General features: G+C 44.9%; 1 protein-coding gene across 6 annotated transcripts; it reads left to right on the forward strand.

Annotated features, from left to right (window-relative positions):
* Nucleotides 1-935: 935 nt before the first annotated feature.
* YIPF1 (Yip1 domain family member 1) lies at nucleotides 936-14,698 on the forward strand. Of its 6 annotated transcripts, none has more exons than XM_077333669.1 (10): nucleotides 936-1,198; nucleotides 2,873-2,942; nucleotides 3,821-3,984; nucleotides 5,195-5,275; nucleotides 5,917-6,004; nucleotides 6,113-6,229; nucleotides 7,126-7,292; nucleotides 7,790-7,972; nucleotides 9,531-9,628; nucleotides 14,394-14,698. In XM_077333669.1, exons 2-9 carry the CDS (start codon nucleotides 2,912-2,914, stop codon nucleotides 9,621-9,623), a joined length of 924 nt encoding a protein of 307 aa, XP_077189784.1. In that variant the 5' UTR covers nucleotides 936-1,198; nucleotides 2,873-2,911; the 3' UTR covers nucleotides 9,624-9,628; nucleotides 14,394-14,698. The 6 variants fall into 6 exon arrangements, with proteins under 6 accessions (XP_077189784.1, XP_077189788.1, XP_077189785.1 ...); XM_077333673.1 differs by lacking the exon at nucleotides 936-1,198 and adding an exon at nucleotides 1,204-1,226; XM_077333670.1 differs by lacking the exon at nucleotides 936-1,198 and adding an exon at nucleotides 1,239-1,638.
* The last annotated feature ends 310 nt before the right edge of the window (nucleotides 14,699-15,008 follow it).

Here is a 15,008-nt window from a genome sequence, read left to right on the forward strand (position 1 = left end):
CTCACCTTTCCAGTTTCCTGTGACATTAAGGGCTGAATAGCATGCCAAATTCAACAGCCATGTCTATTAAATGGTAGTAAGAGATGCCTTTTGAATTTCCACCTAGCCTGCAATTGGGAAGGGGCCAAAGACTGTGTCAGAAAATGGCGTAATAAAATCAGAGTCCAGTAGCACCTTTAAGACCAACCAAGATTTATTCAAGGCGCGAACTTTCGAGTGCAAGCACCCTTCATCAGACTAAGAACTGACCATCATAACAGTAGGAATATATAAGCAAAAGTGAATTCTGTTACATTAGTAAACTGTGTCACGGCATCCACACACAGCCACATCATAACTCCCTGAGAGGGGGGAAATGGCGTGTTCGTGTTTGTATGGTAAGGAAGACGCATTTTCAGTTTCTTCACGTCCCACTTTACCACGGGCTAAAAGGAGTCCAGCAGCAGCACTTTATGGGCGAAGAAAACTTCCGTCAGACATTGTCGCGAGTCAGAGTTCATGTCACTGCTCTTTATGGTAATAAAAGGTCGCCAGCCTTCTGAACCGGCTCGTGTCTTCGTGCCATTACGAGCCGTTTGATGACACTGCCCTGCGCGGGCTGCAAAACACCGAAGCGGCAGGAGCTAGATCTGCTTGGGGAAGGGGCTCGAGCCGTGCGAAGGGGCACCCCGAATGCCCGCGCGGCAGACTTTCGTTAAAGGCGCAGAAGCAGCTGGCAGGGAGGGAGGGGAGGGGAGGGGACGGGAACCAAGCTGACAATCACTTTTGGATTCAAGTGGGTAGCCGGGCGGGTCTGAGGCAGCGCAACACACATTGAGTCCAACAGCAGCATTAAGACCAACAAAGATTTATTCAAGGCGTGAGTTTTGAAGTCTGCACACGAAAGCTCACGCCTTGAATAAATCTTTGTTGGTCTTGAAGCTGCTGTTGGACTCAATTAGTTGCGGCCCAAACCAAACGGAGCGTCCTGGAACCCTGGGCAGACGGCGTTAGATTTCCTGGCCTACGGCTCTTTGTCGCGGGCGAGGCTCCTTTTGTGTCGCCCCCCCCCCCCTTCTCCTCCTGCTAAGGAGATCTGTCCCTTTAAGAAGGAGGCGATGGGAGGAGAAGCAACGCGGCAGCCCAGTCCCGGCAGTTTCCGGCAATGCAGGCGTTTTGAGGCAGCCTCCGTCGACGCCACTGCTTTGACAGCCGGCAGGTAGTGATGGCGCCGCCTTGCGGAGAGGGTGAGGGGAGGTCTCGGCCGCGGCCTGGCTCACTGGGGGTCGCTTCCCACCGCAGAGGGACAAAAGGGGTCGGATGGCGCCCGGTCTCTCGCGCCCCGCGTCCTGCGGCACCGGGGCCCCTCGGCTCCAGCGCCCGCGCGGCCGGCAGCTGCCCCAAGCCTCCGAGTGACGTGGCCGAGCGGGGGTTCCCCCCCCCCCCGCTTGTCTGGGCGAAGGCCTTGGCCCCCTCCAGCCCTCCTCGCTGCTGTCCCCGCATGAGCGGAGCGGTTCTGGTCGGCGCTGGGGACTGGAAGTGGACACGGCGCGCGGTTCGTTGCCGAAACAAGCCAACCGCGTCGGATTGCGCCTTTTCGGGAGGCAGAAGAGGAGACCCTGCAGACTTCAGTGGGTCTGGCGCCTACGGCTGCACAGGGCAAGCCTGACAGAGTTATACCATTCTCAACCCATTCCGGCAGGGAGGGAATGATTTCGAGCATGATAGTGGTGGAGGAGGCTGTGGCCATAAGAGCTGGCTTCTTTGTTTGGGTTTAGGGAGTCTCTGAGAAAGGCCACTCATCCCGGACTCTTGCAGCCTTCCACTAGGGAACGAAACATTTCATGCCCGCCCTCCAGACCGAGAAGGCCTACCGGTTGGTAGCAAGAAGGCAGTTGTGATGTGGCAGCCTGAGGTTTGGTCCATAACGTTTGGTCTTGCCTCCCCCCTCCCCCATGGTAATATGGCTGTAATGGCCAAGGAATACAGCTGTATTGGGCAGGGAAGACCCAGGTTCAGAGCCCTCAACACGTGTAAAAAGTTCATGGAGAGCCATCTTGGTGTAATGGTGAAGAGTGTGGACTTCTAATCTGGCCAGCCCCGCTCTTCCACATGCAGCCAGCTGGGTGACCTTGGGCTTGCCACAGCACTGATAAAGCTGTTCTGACCGAGCAGTGATATCAGGGCTCTCTCAGTCTCACCCACCTCACAGGATGTCTGTTGTAGGGAGAGGAAAGGGAAGGCGACTGTAAGCCGCTTTAAGATTCCTTCAGGTAGAGAAAAGCGGTATATAAGAACCAACTCTTCATTTTCCTAAACAAGCTTTATTACCTGTGGAGATGGAGATGGAGACTACTTGAAACTTAATGGGTGGAGGCATCCTCCCCTGCATGAATACTGTCCACGCTCCCTAAAAAAATAACTGATAATGTTGTTAGTTAGTGGCTGTTGATTTAACAAAATAGTTGACTGTGACTAGCCAAAGGTCACCAAGCTGGCTGCAAAATAGTTCAACAATAATGTTGGTAAAAGATATTGCATCAGACTTCAAAAAAAATCAAATGGGTCCATCTAGGGTTTTAAGTTTCCTTTTGTATTCTAATCACAATTTTACTAACTAGGTATTGGACAGAATAAAGATTAAGGATCTGTTTTGTTTCTCCAGTTGGGGATTTCATCTGCTTAGCTATTTATTGTTACTCAGGCAATGCTTGTTGGTTTGAATCTGTTAACCCCCTTGTGGCACATTTGTAATCTGGATGACCTAGACCAATCTTGTTAACAATTTTTAAAGGATTCTTTGCAGGCCACTTTCAAAGCTCAGAGATGCAGTTTAACCCATTAGTAAATATTTTAAACACTGGAAGTAATATTTATTTGCTTCTTTTTTCAGCTATTTATCACTTTTCAGTACATCAACACTACTGCATGAATGGCAACTGTGGATGACCTTAAGTTTCAAGGTAAATTGAAGTTTAAACAAGTTGGTGATCCCTGGCTCATGTGAGGTATGCCTGTCCTCAACCAAGGCCAAGGCCTTTGTGGTCCTGGCCCTTTACCTGGTGGAATGAGCTCCCTGAAGAGCCGAGGGTCCAGTTGGAGCTATAACAGTTCCATAGGACCTGAAAGACAGAGCTCTTTTGCAAGGCATTCTGTTGAGGCCAGGGCATAGAAGATCTAGATGGCCTCTCCTCCAAATCGCCAACCTTAGATAACTGTTATATGGTCTCTGCACTGGATCCCTGAGGTTAATCCAACATTTACAGTTAGGTTTACAATCTAACGTTTACATTCCAGTGCACTTATATACTACCTTTTCCTGGTAGAGCTTATTCATGTCAACAGCCCAATTATGATTGGGTTGCTACAATACAGGGCAAATGGCAGCAAAGCATACAGGAAACCAAGCTATTTGGGAAATTTCCTACTCTTCAGCAAAGCCATTTCCTCCTCTGCCCTGCTGCTAGTCAAAGCAGACTTTCCAAGTGTAATAAATCTTTATCTGTCCCCCAAATACATCTCTTTTGTATCTACCCGCTAATATAGGGCTGGTTCCTAAAGTGTAGAGTTAAGAACTCACAAAATTTTTTTTAGGAACTAGAGTTCCTACTGTATGCCACTTGTTCAAGCCTGTCTGGTAGAGTCAATCCTTAGGTAAGCATATGTCTGTGATCAGTCAGCTGTCACATAAATCAGTGGAGAAAGTAGCTCAGTACTTCTCATCCGGAAAAGGAAATTCTTTGTTTACACAGCACCAGTGTAGCCTTTCAAAAGTACATAGTCTGATTCAACTGAAGGCATCTTTTCAATTAAACCTTTGGTGGCCATATTTATTTTTCAGAATTTGATGATGCAGCCAACTTGTTGGCAGCAAATCCGGATGCTGTCACAATAAGAATTGATGAGCCTAGTGAAAAACCAAAGAAGCAGCATGGACATCGGCAAGACTCTGGGAGAGAGGAAGATGATGAGCTGCTGGGGACAGATGATTCTGATAAGACTGAGGTTAGATTATGGTGGATGGATGTTTCCAGCATCCATGAGAAAGAATCCTTGTCTGGTGAGACTGCTAGGCAGCAGAAAGGTCATGCCAGCAATAAGTTGAGGGTCTTGGATCCCTCGTGCAGTACAGATGTGGGTTGCCCTATGGGAGGGAGAGCTCTTCTGTTACTATTATTCACTTGTCATGCAAGCTTACTAGTACAGAGCTGGGTTGAGAAAATGTTCACTCTTGTTATGGTATTAGGTTCCTTGCATGAATAACTTCCCTAGGACTTCCTTGTATGCAAGGGATAATTAACTTCAGAATTTTCCCTATGCGATAAATGCACTGCTGCAAAATCAAGTTATGTCAAGTATGTATAATCTTGTCAGCAGCCTGATGTGTCTCCAGTTACTGGAAGATTTTTTTCCCAGTAGCAATACCGTGTCAGTGGGATGCTTTGTTATTCTAGGGTCACACAGGAAGAGGGTGAGGTATAAAAAACAACTCTTGTTCTTTATTCAATATTATCAAGTCACTTTAAAACCCAGACATTTTTGCCTGGCTAGCTTTCTTATGAGACTGCATGTCAGAATAAAGAACATATATATGATATGCCTGACAGTAATACAAAGGATACTGAATAGGTATTGTGGATACACTTTGGTTAGCAAAGAGTTCCTCAGAGGACATGGAGTATATTTTCATTCCCTGGCTAAGAGGGAATTCATTGAAGGTTTCCCAAAGGTCTGAAGTGTGTGTGTTTGGGGGTGGGGTGGGGTGGAGGCTTAGCCAAAAAATCTGCAGACATACTTTCTTTGAGATAAATTTGCAGAGTTAACAGGCTGTAGCGTAGAATACATGGCAAAGATTTTGCTGAGAATTTTGCTTTCAAATTCAAGTATTTTCCATTTTTTCTAGGCTTTCAAAAATGTCTGGGTTTTAAAGTGATTTGATAATATTGAATAAAGAAGAAGAGTTGTTTTTTATACCTCACTTTACAACCATCTTCCCTTCCTCTTCACACAACGGACACCCTGCGACTGGTGGGGGCTGAGGAAACCCTGACAGAACTGCTGTGTAAGAACAGCTCTAACAGGACTGTGACTAGCCAAAGGTCACCAAGCTGGCTGCATGTGGAGGAGTGGGGAATCAAACCTAGCTATCCAGACTAGAAGCTACTGCTCACCAAGCTGCATTGGTATTATTGTAGTCTTATTATTTATTTTTCAGTTACTTGCTGGACAGAAGAAAAGTGCCCCCTTCTGGACCTTTGAGTACTACCAAACATTTTTTGATGTGGATACTTACCAGGTTTGTGATCTGATGTCTCTATTAAGAAAGTGTGTATGTTTCTCTGTTCCCCTCCCCCACACACCCATAAATATGGAAGAGCTGGTGGTGTGTGTAATCTAAAACTACTCAATGCTTGTTCTACCCTATCCCTGTGCCTGTAACACAAGAAATTACAGGGACCATTTATGTTAACGAGGGCCTGACTGGTGTTTCCTTTCCCTACCCCTTCAAGGTGTGAAAGTGTGGTCATAATTGTGTAGCTTCTGGCCTCTATTTTTAGGTATGATTAATTAGTAACTAATATGGCTTGCTTTGCATATCAGGGATTGTACACACAGATCCTGCTATTCAGAGAACAGCACCTCTACACCCTTTTGGAAATAATTTTCCTGTAGTATGTATTCAACCATTCCCCTCCCTGCCCCATTTTTGAATGATTGTACACCTGTGGATCACAGTCAGCAAAACAGAATGGGGAGTATAAGAAAGGAAAAAAACAATACAGCAGCATGGAAAGGATGCAGAAGAGGAGTTGTATATATTCTTCTGTGCCATTTCCAAAACTCCAATGCTTATGTGTTCTTTAATTCAAGATTAAAATATATTACAGGATGTTTTTTGTGTATCTTCATTCAAATGCTTGGTATTACTTTTATCAGGTCCTGGACAGAATAAAAGGTTCTGTTTTTCCTGTACCAGGGAAGAACTTTGTAAGACTTTACATACGGAGTAATCCTGACCTTTATGGTATGTACAAATACTAACAATCTCATAAGAGGGTTGCTGATCTACTTTTACATTGAATGGAAATAAGTTAGTAAAAATAACTTATTGTCTATTTTGTCCCCATTCAAGGTCCCTTTTGGATTTGTGCAACATTAGTCTTTGCCATTGCTATCAGTGGCAATCTTTCAAAATTCTTCATCCATGTTGGTAACCCGCATTACCCTTATGTGCCTGAATTCAGAAAAGGTTGGTACAACCTATTCCACACAGGTTTGAAGGCTTGTTCCCCGCCCCCCCCCCCCCAATTCAGCCTTTCTCAACTACTTTGCCGCTGAGAAACCCCTGAAACATTCTTCAGGCTTTGAGAAACCCCAGAAGTGGCACAATTGTGCAGAATATGGTTGGGAAGGATAGCTGTGGACATGCTCACCTGAGACCCCTCCCCTTCCCATCTCCAGGTCCATCTTTGGCCATTGGTATCATATATGGTCATATCACCCTATACATGTTTAACAAAATTTACAAATATATAAAAATTAACTCCACCCATTCAGGAAACCCAGGGCCATTAAGAAACCCTGGCTGAGAAGGACTGATCTAACTATAGTCAAAAAAGAATTGTTTATGAGATGAAAGGCATGAAAGGGGATAATGCTGTAGTACAGAAGGTTATGATGTGTCTCTTGAAGAATACAGTTTGTAAGCACTTCAAGGCCAAGGTGTATGCTTCCTCCCTAAGGGAGGACAAATACATTGTGTATAATCTTACTCATCTGGATAGGGAACTTAGATGTGTGAAGCCAAGAAGTGGTCTAGGATATGAACAGAGAAAATTGGTTGACACCATAATAATTGTATGTTTATGTCTTGTGATTATTCTTGATTGTGTATGAATATTGCATTTTGGGGCCCAGGAATTCAAGAATAACTGTCTTAGGATTTGATCCCTCTTTCTGAGGTACTTTTATGTATTAGGCAGTGGGAACAGCCTGAAGTGCTGATTTAAAGTTGAGTACAGTTTCAACAAAATACCCAGTAATATGCCTGAATATTAGCCTGTATAGCTTGCAGTCTATAGGAGCACTGTCATATCCTTATTGTGCTTCATATGGTCCTTGGTGCTAAAATAAATCTCTTTACAGTGTCCATAGCTGCAACAGCTATCTATGCTTATGCATGGCTGGTTCCTCTGGCACTTTGGGGATTCCTTATGTGGAGAAACAACAAAGTTATGAACATTGTCTCCTACTCATTTCTTGAGATTGTGTGTGTTTATGGCTATTCGCTCTTCATTTATATTCCAACTGCAGTAAGTACAACATAAAGAACTTTAGAAGGAATCTTGAGTCAATGCTGTATGAATAGAGTACCTAAAAGCAACTGATGTTCTGCAACCAAAGTTTAACTGAGAAAATTTATAACATGAAGCTCATTCCACTAAAATGGATCTGTAGGAGATACAAATGGCTTGAGGCTTATTTCACAAGTCCTGGGAGCTGTCCCAAATTGTAGCAATTCCACACTGTAGCCTGAGTGGTAATATTGAATTAAGAAATCTGAATTAAAAACATGTTCAGTTGGTAAAATATAGAAGAGGGTTATGTGTGCTGCTAGTATATTTTTACTCACTGAAATCAGGAAGAATGATATCAGCATTGGGAACATGTTCATGTTTAGGCTGCAGGCAAGAGTTTGATACCGTTTCTGATAGGTGATCCAAATATAATGGTGCTACAGGACTTAATTTGTTTAGAGCCAGGAAGCACTGGATTTGTAATCAATAATTGACTTCCTTTTTTCTTGCAGATTTTGTGGATCATTCCACTGAAAGCTGTTCGATGGGTTTTGGTCATATTTGCTTTGTGTCTCTCAGGATCAGTTTTAGCAATGACATTTTGGCCGGCTGTTAGAGATGATAATCGAAGGATTGCAGTGACTACAATTGTGGCAGTTGTGCTTCTTCACGCTTTGCTTGCTGTTGGTTTCTTGGTATGACTCTTCTGTTTCCTCACAATTCGTCAGTATGTAATTTACCCTGGGATTAGTTTCCCCTACAGTTCAAAGTACAGATGCTGAGGGGGTGGGGGGTTTAATTGGGATTTTTAAAATGAAGGGCCTTTTCGCACAGGGATCTTTGTTGCAAATTGTTTGCGGAATGAAAAATCGCCATTTAAAATAGTGGAATTCGTTGTTATGCATACCTGCCTTTGTAGTGGAATCAGTTGCGTTTTTTAGCGTTTCCCACAGGCTTCCGGTCTCGGCAGAAATCGCTAGAAAGGAAGCGCTATTGCCAAGCTCGTCCCGCCCCTGGCCGTCAAGCAGCCAATGGGCAGCCGTCAGCATGCTCCCAAACAGCCCCTTTCCCTTTAAGAAAGGTTTTTTAAAAAAAAAAACGACCCATAGCAACGAATCTAGGTAGATTCGTTGCTACGGAGAGACCCATCCAGCTGCCTAATGTGAGCTGTCGTTTGATTGTATGATCGTTTGCACGCTGCCTCGAGTGATAAAAAAAAAATCCCTCCCCCCTCTCACGGGCCCGATTTTCGGCTGGATTTATTTGTAAAAAATAAAGGGACTTTATTTCAGCAAACGGGCTTTTCAGTGGTTTGTGCTTAGTGACTAAAGGTGAAGGACTGAAGCCAGGGAAGCCTCTAAACAGAAAGAGGCTCGCCGGTGCGTTTATCCCCGCTCGCTCGGAGAAAAAAAAATGGCGATCGCTTCGCCGGAAGTTTGGAGGAGAGAGCCAGGGGGAGGGACTTTGAAGAACCAGCAACAATGGTAACGCACAGGTCTTTAGCGCTACTGTTGCAGATTGGTTGCAGGAGTGTATCGCTATCCGGAGGGTGAATCCACTTTTCTGGATTCCCCTGAAAGCGCCACAACGAAGCGCTTTTTGCTGATTGGTTTCAGGATTGTTGCAGATTGTCTACGACGTCGTGGGTTATGGCAAATTAGTAGCGTTTCCAAATAGCAACCATTCTGCTACTTTGAAGCCGTGCGAAATGGCCCGAAGTATAGATGCTGAGATATTTAAATACCTGCAGTGGACTTAAATAGTGAGGGATTCTCGCACCACCACCACCATGTAACCATGAATTCTGCGTTTATGATAATCTAGCTCTGACCCTCTGCAGTCTACTGCTGCAAGTGCTATATAATAATTCTTCCCCTGCAGGATCCTGTAAACTCTTTTGGATCTCGAGCAAAAAAGTACCCCTCATCATGCCCACCCCCTTCAACTGACAATTAGCAATCATTAACATTTTGTGGCTCCTAGATCACAGTGAACATACTTAGTCCTTGCTGGGAGCAGTTTGGAGTTTAATTTTTTTTTACAAATTAATATTTTTCAGCGTACCATGGAAGTCCAGAGTGTGAAAAAACTTATTTTTTATTGCTGTTTAACTGCACTACTGATAGTGAAAGGATCATTAGGATTGTTATCAAGTGGGAATAAGAGTCTCTACGGCTGTATAGAATGCAGTGGAAATTATTTTGTGCTTGTTATACTGTAATTTTTCCTTCCCCTCTGTTTCCAATATCGTAGGCATACTTTTTTGATAACCTAGAAGTAGATGAGTCTTCAGCTCCTACAACACTTTCACATAATATAACAACAGGGATAACAAAATCTCATTAGTTAAGGTAAGAGGGAAATATTTTAAATACTCTGTTAAATGTGTATGCAACTTTGTTAAAGCAATGAATGCTTATTGGCATTCTGTTCCTTGACACCGTGCTTAAAGTAGGAATTCTGAACTTTGCCTACTGTAACTGGTAACATGCAGATAAAGGCTTTTGCAGCAACAGCGAAATGTCCTATTTGCTTCTAAGTAGAAGCCCTTGTTCCAGTTTCTAAAAGGTAAATGCCAGTAATAGAAACTTGAGGCTGTTTTGGTAGTAAATGTTTATATTTGTGTGTTCTGTACATGGGTCAGTTGACCACCTGTCTTGGGTGATAGAACCTGCTTTCCAAATGGGACCCGGAGTTACACAGAACAGCAAAGCAAAAGAGAGAAATCTCCCTATGCCATGTCCCACTTCTGCCCTAGCAAGAACAGCTTAGAACTTCACATTAGTCTAGAACGCAATATAAAAAATTGTACAGATATGATAACTCTCTTCTTTAAGGGCGGTCATAGAGAAGATGAAGCAGAGTTGTTTTCTGTTGCCCCAGAGGGTCAGACCAGAACCAATGGGTTTAAATTAATTCAAAAGAATTTTCGGCTAAACATCCAGAAGAAGTTCCTGACAGAGTGGTTCCTCAGTGGAACAGGCTTCCTCTGGAGCTGGTGGGTTCTCCTTTGGAAGTTTTTAAGCAGAGGCTAGTCATCTGACAGAACTGCTGATTTTATGAACTTAGGCAGATTGTGAATGGGTGGGCAGGAATGGATGTGTCAGTGTTTGTCTTTTGTGGCCCTTCTTCACATACCCAGGAAATTGCTGATCACCACTCTGTGATGGTAGGTGAATTTCCTCCAGGTGAGGTTGGATTCGGAGATTTTTGTTGGGTGGATCACTTGGGCATGAAATTGGGGTCACTGTGGGTGGTCAGGTAGTTGTGGGTTCCTGCATTGTGCACAGGGTTGGACCAGATGTTCCTTTCAACACTATGATTCTATGAACCTGCTGTTGATAATTTGTTTCATAGTGAGTTTAGAAAAATTTCTGTGTTGCCTGGAAACAAAATAAAATACTATGAAAACATAACACCATGAAAGGTCTGCATTAAAACTCATAGACATTAAAAACCCAGTAATAGCAAAAAACAGCACACAGCTTAAAGTTAGTTTTACAATTTTTAGGTAAAAGTAGATTGTCCAAACAGTTTTAAAAGAACTACCCTTTAATTAAAATTACTGCAGTTAAAAAATTAAGCCTTTTTCAATTTAGATAGATCCATTCTGGAATGTTCTTTGATAAAGAACAACGCCAGGTTGTGCAACGCCAGGTCCATCAACAACAAAGCCTCCACCCTGCAAGCGTATTTCGCAGAGCAGGGGGTAGACCTGGCGTGCCTGACGGAAACCTGGACCAGGGATGGCGAAACAGTCGCCCTTAAAGAGCTAACCCCGGCTGGGTTCTCCGTCCACCATCAGTCACGGACTGTGGGGCGGGGAGGGGGTGTGGCAATCCTGATCCGTGACAACATCTCCTTCAGGGCTCTCTCTGTGCCGAAAATTCCAGGAATTGAATGTGTTGGCCTCGGGTGGGGTACAACCGAGAGCGTGGCCATCTGGCTGGTGTATCGCGCGCCCAATGCACCTCCAGATGCCTTGCCAGACCTGCTAGAGGCGGCGGCCGCCTGAACATTACAGTCTCCTAGACTATTAATCCTGGGGGACTTTAATGTCCATGCGGAATTGCCACCCTCTGGCAATTGGCTGGACCTGGTGTCGGCCATGGCGACACTAGGGCTCTCGCAATTTGTTGTTGGCCCTACCCACCAGGCAGGTCACACCCTGGATCTGATTTTCGGTGCAGGGCTGAGCGTGGATCCGGTTACAATTACTGCCGTGCCATGGTCGGACCACTATACCCTGAAGACCCAGCTTAGGCTGCCACCTCCCCCTCACTTGGGCGTCGAGCAAATTTCAGCTCGCCCACGGAGACTTATGGATCCGACTGGATTCCTGAATGCTCTGCGGGACCCAATGCCTCCCAGCACTTCTCTAGATGGACTGGTCAGTGACTGGCATGAAAGATTGCTGGCCGCCATTGATGAGACGTCCTCTCCGACCCCGTCTCAAGCAGGCCCCATGGTACACCGAGGAGCTCTGCGAGAAGAAACGGGAACTGAGATGACTAGAGCGAGTTTGGAGGAAGACTCGCGACGAAGAATCGAGAGCATCTTACAGAATGCAGTTAAGAGCCTATGAGATGGCGGTGAAGTCAGTGAAACGCAACTTTTACTCGACTATCATCGCGTCTGCGCACTCACGCCCAGCACAAGTATTTAGGGTAGTCTGATCTCTCACCGCCCTTGATGAAGGGCACCAAAACAATAGCCAATTGGACTTCGCAGACAAAATCTCGACTCTCCGCCATGACCTCCCTCCAACTTTGGACACAGAAAGTGAACTGGAGGCTCCTTGGCCATCTTTGGAGAGAACAATGTTACTTCAGACGACTCTCATTAGATGAAGTGGACAGGATGCTAGCAACAACGAGGCAAACCACTTGCCCTCTAGACCCATGTCCATCGTGGCTCCTAAAAACAACCTCTCCCTTTCAACAGGAGAATTCCCAGAGGGATTAAAAGAGGCAGTGGTACGCCCGTTGCTTAAAAAACCATCCTTGGCTCCGCAGGAGCCTGACAACTACCGCCCTGTCTCGCATCTGGCGATTCTGGGGAAGTTGGTTGAAAGGGCTGCTGCGGGCCAAATATCAGCATTCCTGGAAGAAACTTCAGCCCTTGATCCATTTCAGTCGGGCTTCCGGCCTGGCCATGGGGTGGAGACAGCGCTAGTCGCCCTGACGGATGACCTCCGCCGCCAACTGGACTGAGGCGGGTCTGCGCTGCTGATACTATTAGACCTGTCGGCAGCGTTTGACACAGTCGATCATGAGCTCCTAGCTCACCACCTTGCCAACGCTGGGATACAGGGACAGCCCTCAAATGGCTGATCTCCTTCCTCCAGGGTCGCGGACAGAGGGTAGCAATAGGAGAGAGAGTATCTAGCCGTCACCAGCTCACATGTGGAGTCCCACAAGGAGCAGTGCTCTCTCCTATCCTATTTAATATCTTCATGCGCCCTCTTGATCAGCTGGTGCGGAGGTTTGGGCTGGGTTGCCACCAATACGCAGATGACACCCAGCTCTTCCTCCTGATGGATAACTGCCCTGACTCCCCCCCCCCCCAGAATCTTTAGCCAGATGCCTGGAAACAGTGACAAAATGGATCAAGCAGAGTCGTCTGAAGCTCAGTCCTGCAAAGACGGAGGTCCTGTGTTTGGGTAGGAAGGGACCATGGGAGGAAGCGCGCCTGCCCATCCTGGATGGTGTGCAGCTCCTAGCGACTCACTCCGCCAGGAACCTGGGCGTGATCCTGGATGCTTCCCTTAAAATGGAAGCCCAGGTCACGAAGGTAGCACGGCTGGCATTTTACCACCTCCGCCAAGCCAAAATACTAGCGCCCTACCTGGAACCAGAGCACCTAGCCACAGTGATCCATGCGATGGTCACCTCCAGACTGGACTTCTGCAACTCGCTCTATGCAGGCCTACCCTTATCCTTGATCCGGAAACTACAATTGGTGCAGAATGCCGCAGCCAGGATTCTCACTAAGACATCATGGAGATCACATATCCGGATGGTACTTCAAGAACTTGGTTGGCTCCCAGTTGAATTCCGGATTAAGCTTAAGGTTTTGGTAATCACCTTTAAGGCCATACGTGGTCTGGGCCGAGTGTATCTGAGAGACCGCTTCCCTGCCTATACCCCCAGAAGAGCTCTACGCTCTGCCACCTCCAACTGGCTACGAATCCCTGGCCCTAAAGAGGCACATCGGGCCTCAACAAGGGCCAGAGCCTTCTCGGTCCTGGCCTCCACCTGGTTGAATGAGCTCCCCGAAGAGATCAGGGCCCTGCTGGAACTTCCACAATTCCGCACGGCCTGCAAAAAGGAGCTCTTCCACCAGGCATTTGGTGGGGCCGACTGAGCCGTAACACCTACAGGTGCCCCCCAGACTGAGGGAACGAATCGACTGAGGGATTGTAAAATTATTGTTGAAGTGCCGTTCTAATTGTTCCAGTTGATATTTTGTTATTATTATATTGTTATATTGATTTTTGATATTGATTTTGATAGTGTTCTATGTGAATGTTCAAAAATGTTTTATGTAAACCACCCAGAGTCGTAGGGAAGGGCGGTATAAAAATATAAATATAAATAAATAAATAAAATAAATAAAGTGAAAGGTTGGGACCCAGCTGTAATATGTAAGAAAAAAAATTGTTTTCAGGCAAATTTTATCAGTTTACAAAGTCTGCTGGAAAATTCTCTGAAAGTTGTTTAAAAGCATGTCATTTCTCTATGATTACTCACAGGCTCATATTCCAATTATGTTGAGAATGGGATGACTTATTGTTTTTAAATGAGTTTCCCTATAACTTAGACTCAGTATTTGGATAGGATGCATGGAAGCTAGTCTAGGAAACTCAGTGGGATCCAGATGTATTATTTGAAAGTAAGAAGTGTGTTCTTGGATACAAATGTTTAATGGTACTATATAAATCTGGCAAAAATGTTCTGGAACACGTACCGGTACTGTCACAAGAAAATATAGTAAATGCATGTGTACTCATTGAGAAACTTCTTACAAATAAAGAGCTGTAGGAAGCAATGCATTTACTTTTGTACACTTCAAATTCTTAATTTTTAATACCACCTTTTTGTTTTGTCCTCCCAGGTACCTACTTTTTCATTTGTGCAATACTGTTTTATTGGACCTTTGCCACAGTGAAAAGGCAAAAGAGCCGAGAAAATGTCAGTGAAAACATCTGAATGTATAGTATTGGACATTAAAATGACCAAGCAGAAATGGACTTGAGTTAAAATTCTGATCTATTGAGCTGAAGGTGAAATGCATTCCCATGCAATGGAGTCAGTTTCACCTGCAGGTGGAAATTTTCCTGACTTTTTCCTTCTGACTTTTTTTTTTAATCTTCAGCATACTTTTAGTGTTTGTCATTGAATAAAAGTGACTGGAAATACTACCATTATTTAAAATGTTTCTAAATATTTTCAAGAAATCTTCATATTATATACTAATTTTATTTAAAAATTTTATATCTCTTTTCTCCTTTATTTGGGACCCAGCACCTATTTTTAAAGAAAGCTGAAGTAGGATCATGTGGAGCCTATCACATTATCCTGAGGTGTTCCTGCTATTTTACAGTATATTTCTATGCAGTTACAGCTGTCGATGGGATTGTACTGTCAGTTCAGCATCTGACTGCCACTTCAACATTTCAGGACAGTGACAGGCCTTTTTTCATGTACCTCTCACCACACTGTTCCACTG

This window comes from Paroedura picta, chromosome 4 (genome assembly GCF_049243985.1).
Source record: "Paroedura picta isolate Pp20150507F chromosome 4, Ppicta_v3.0, whole genome shotgun sequence".
Classification (NCBI taxonomy): Eukaryota; Metazoa; Chordata; class Lepidosauria; order Squamata; family Gekkonidae; genus Paroedura; species Paroedura picta.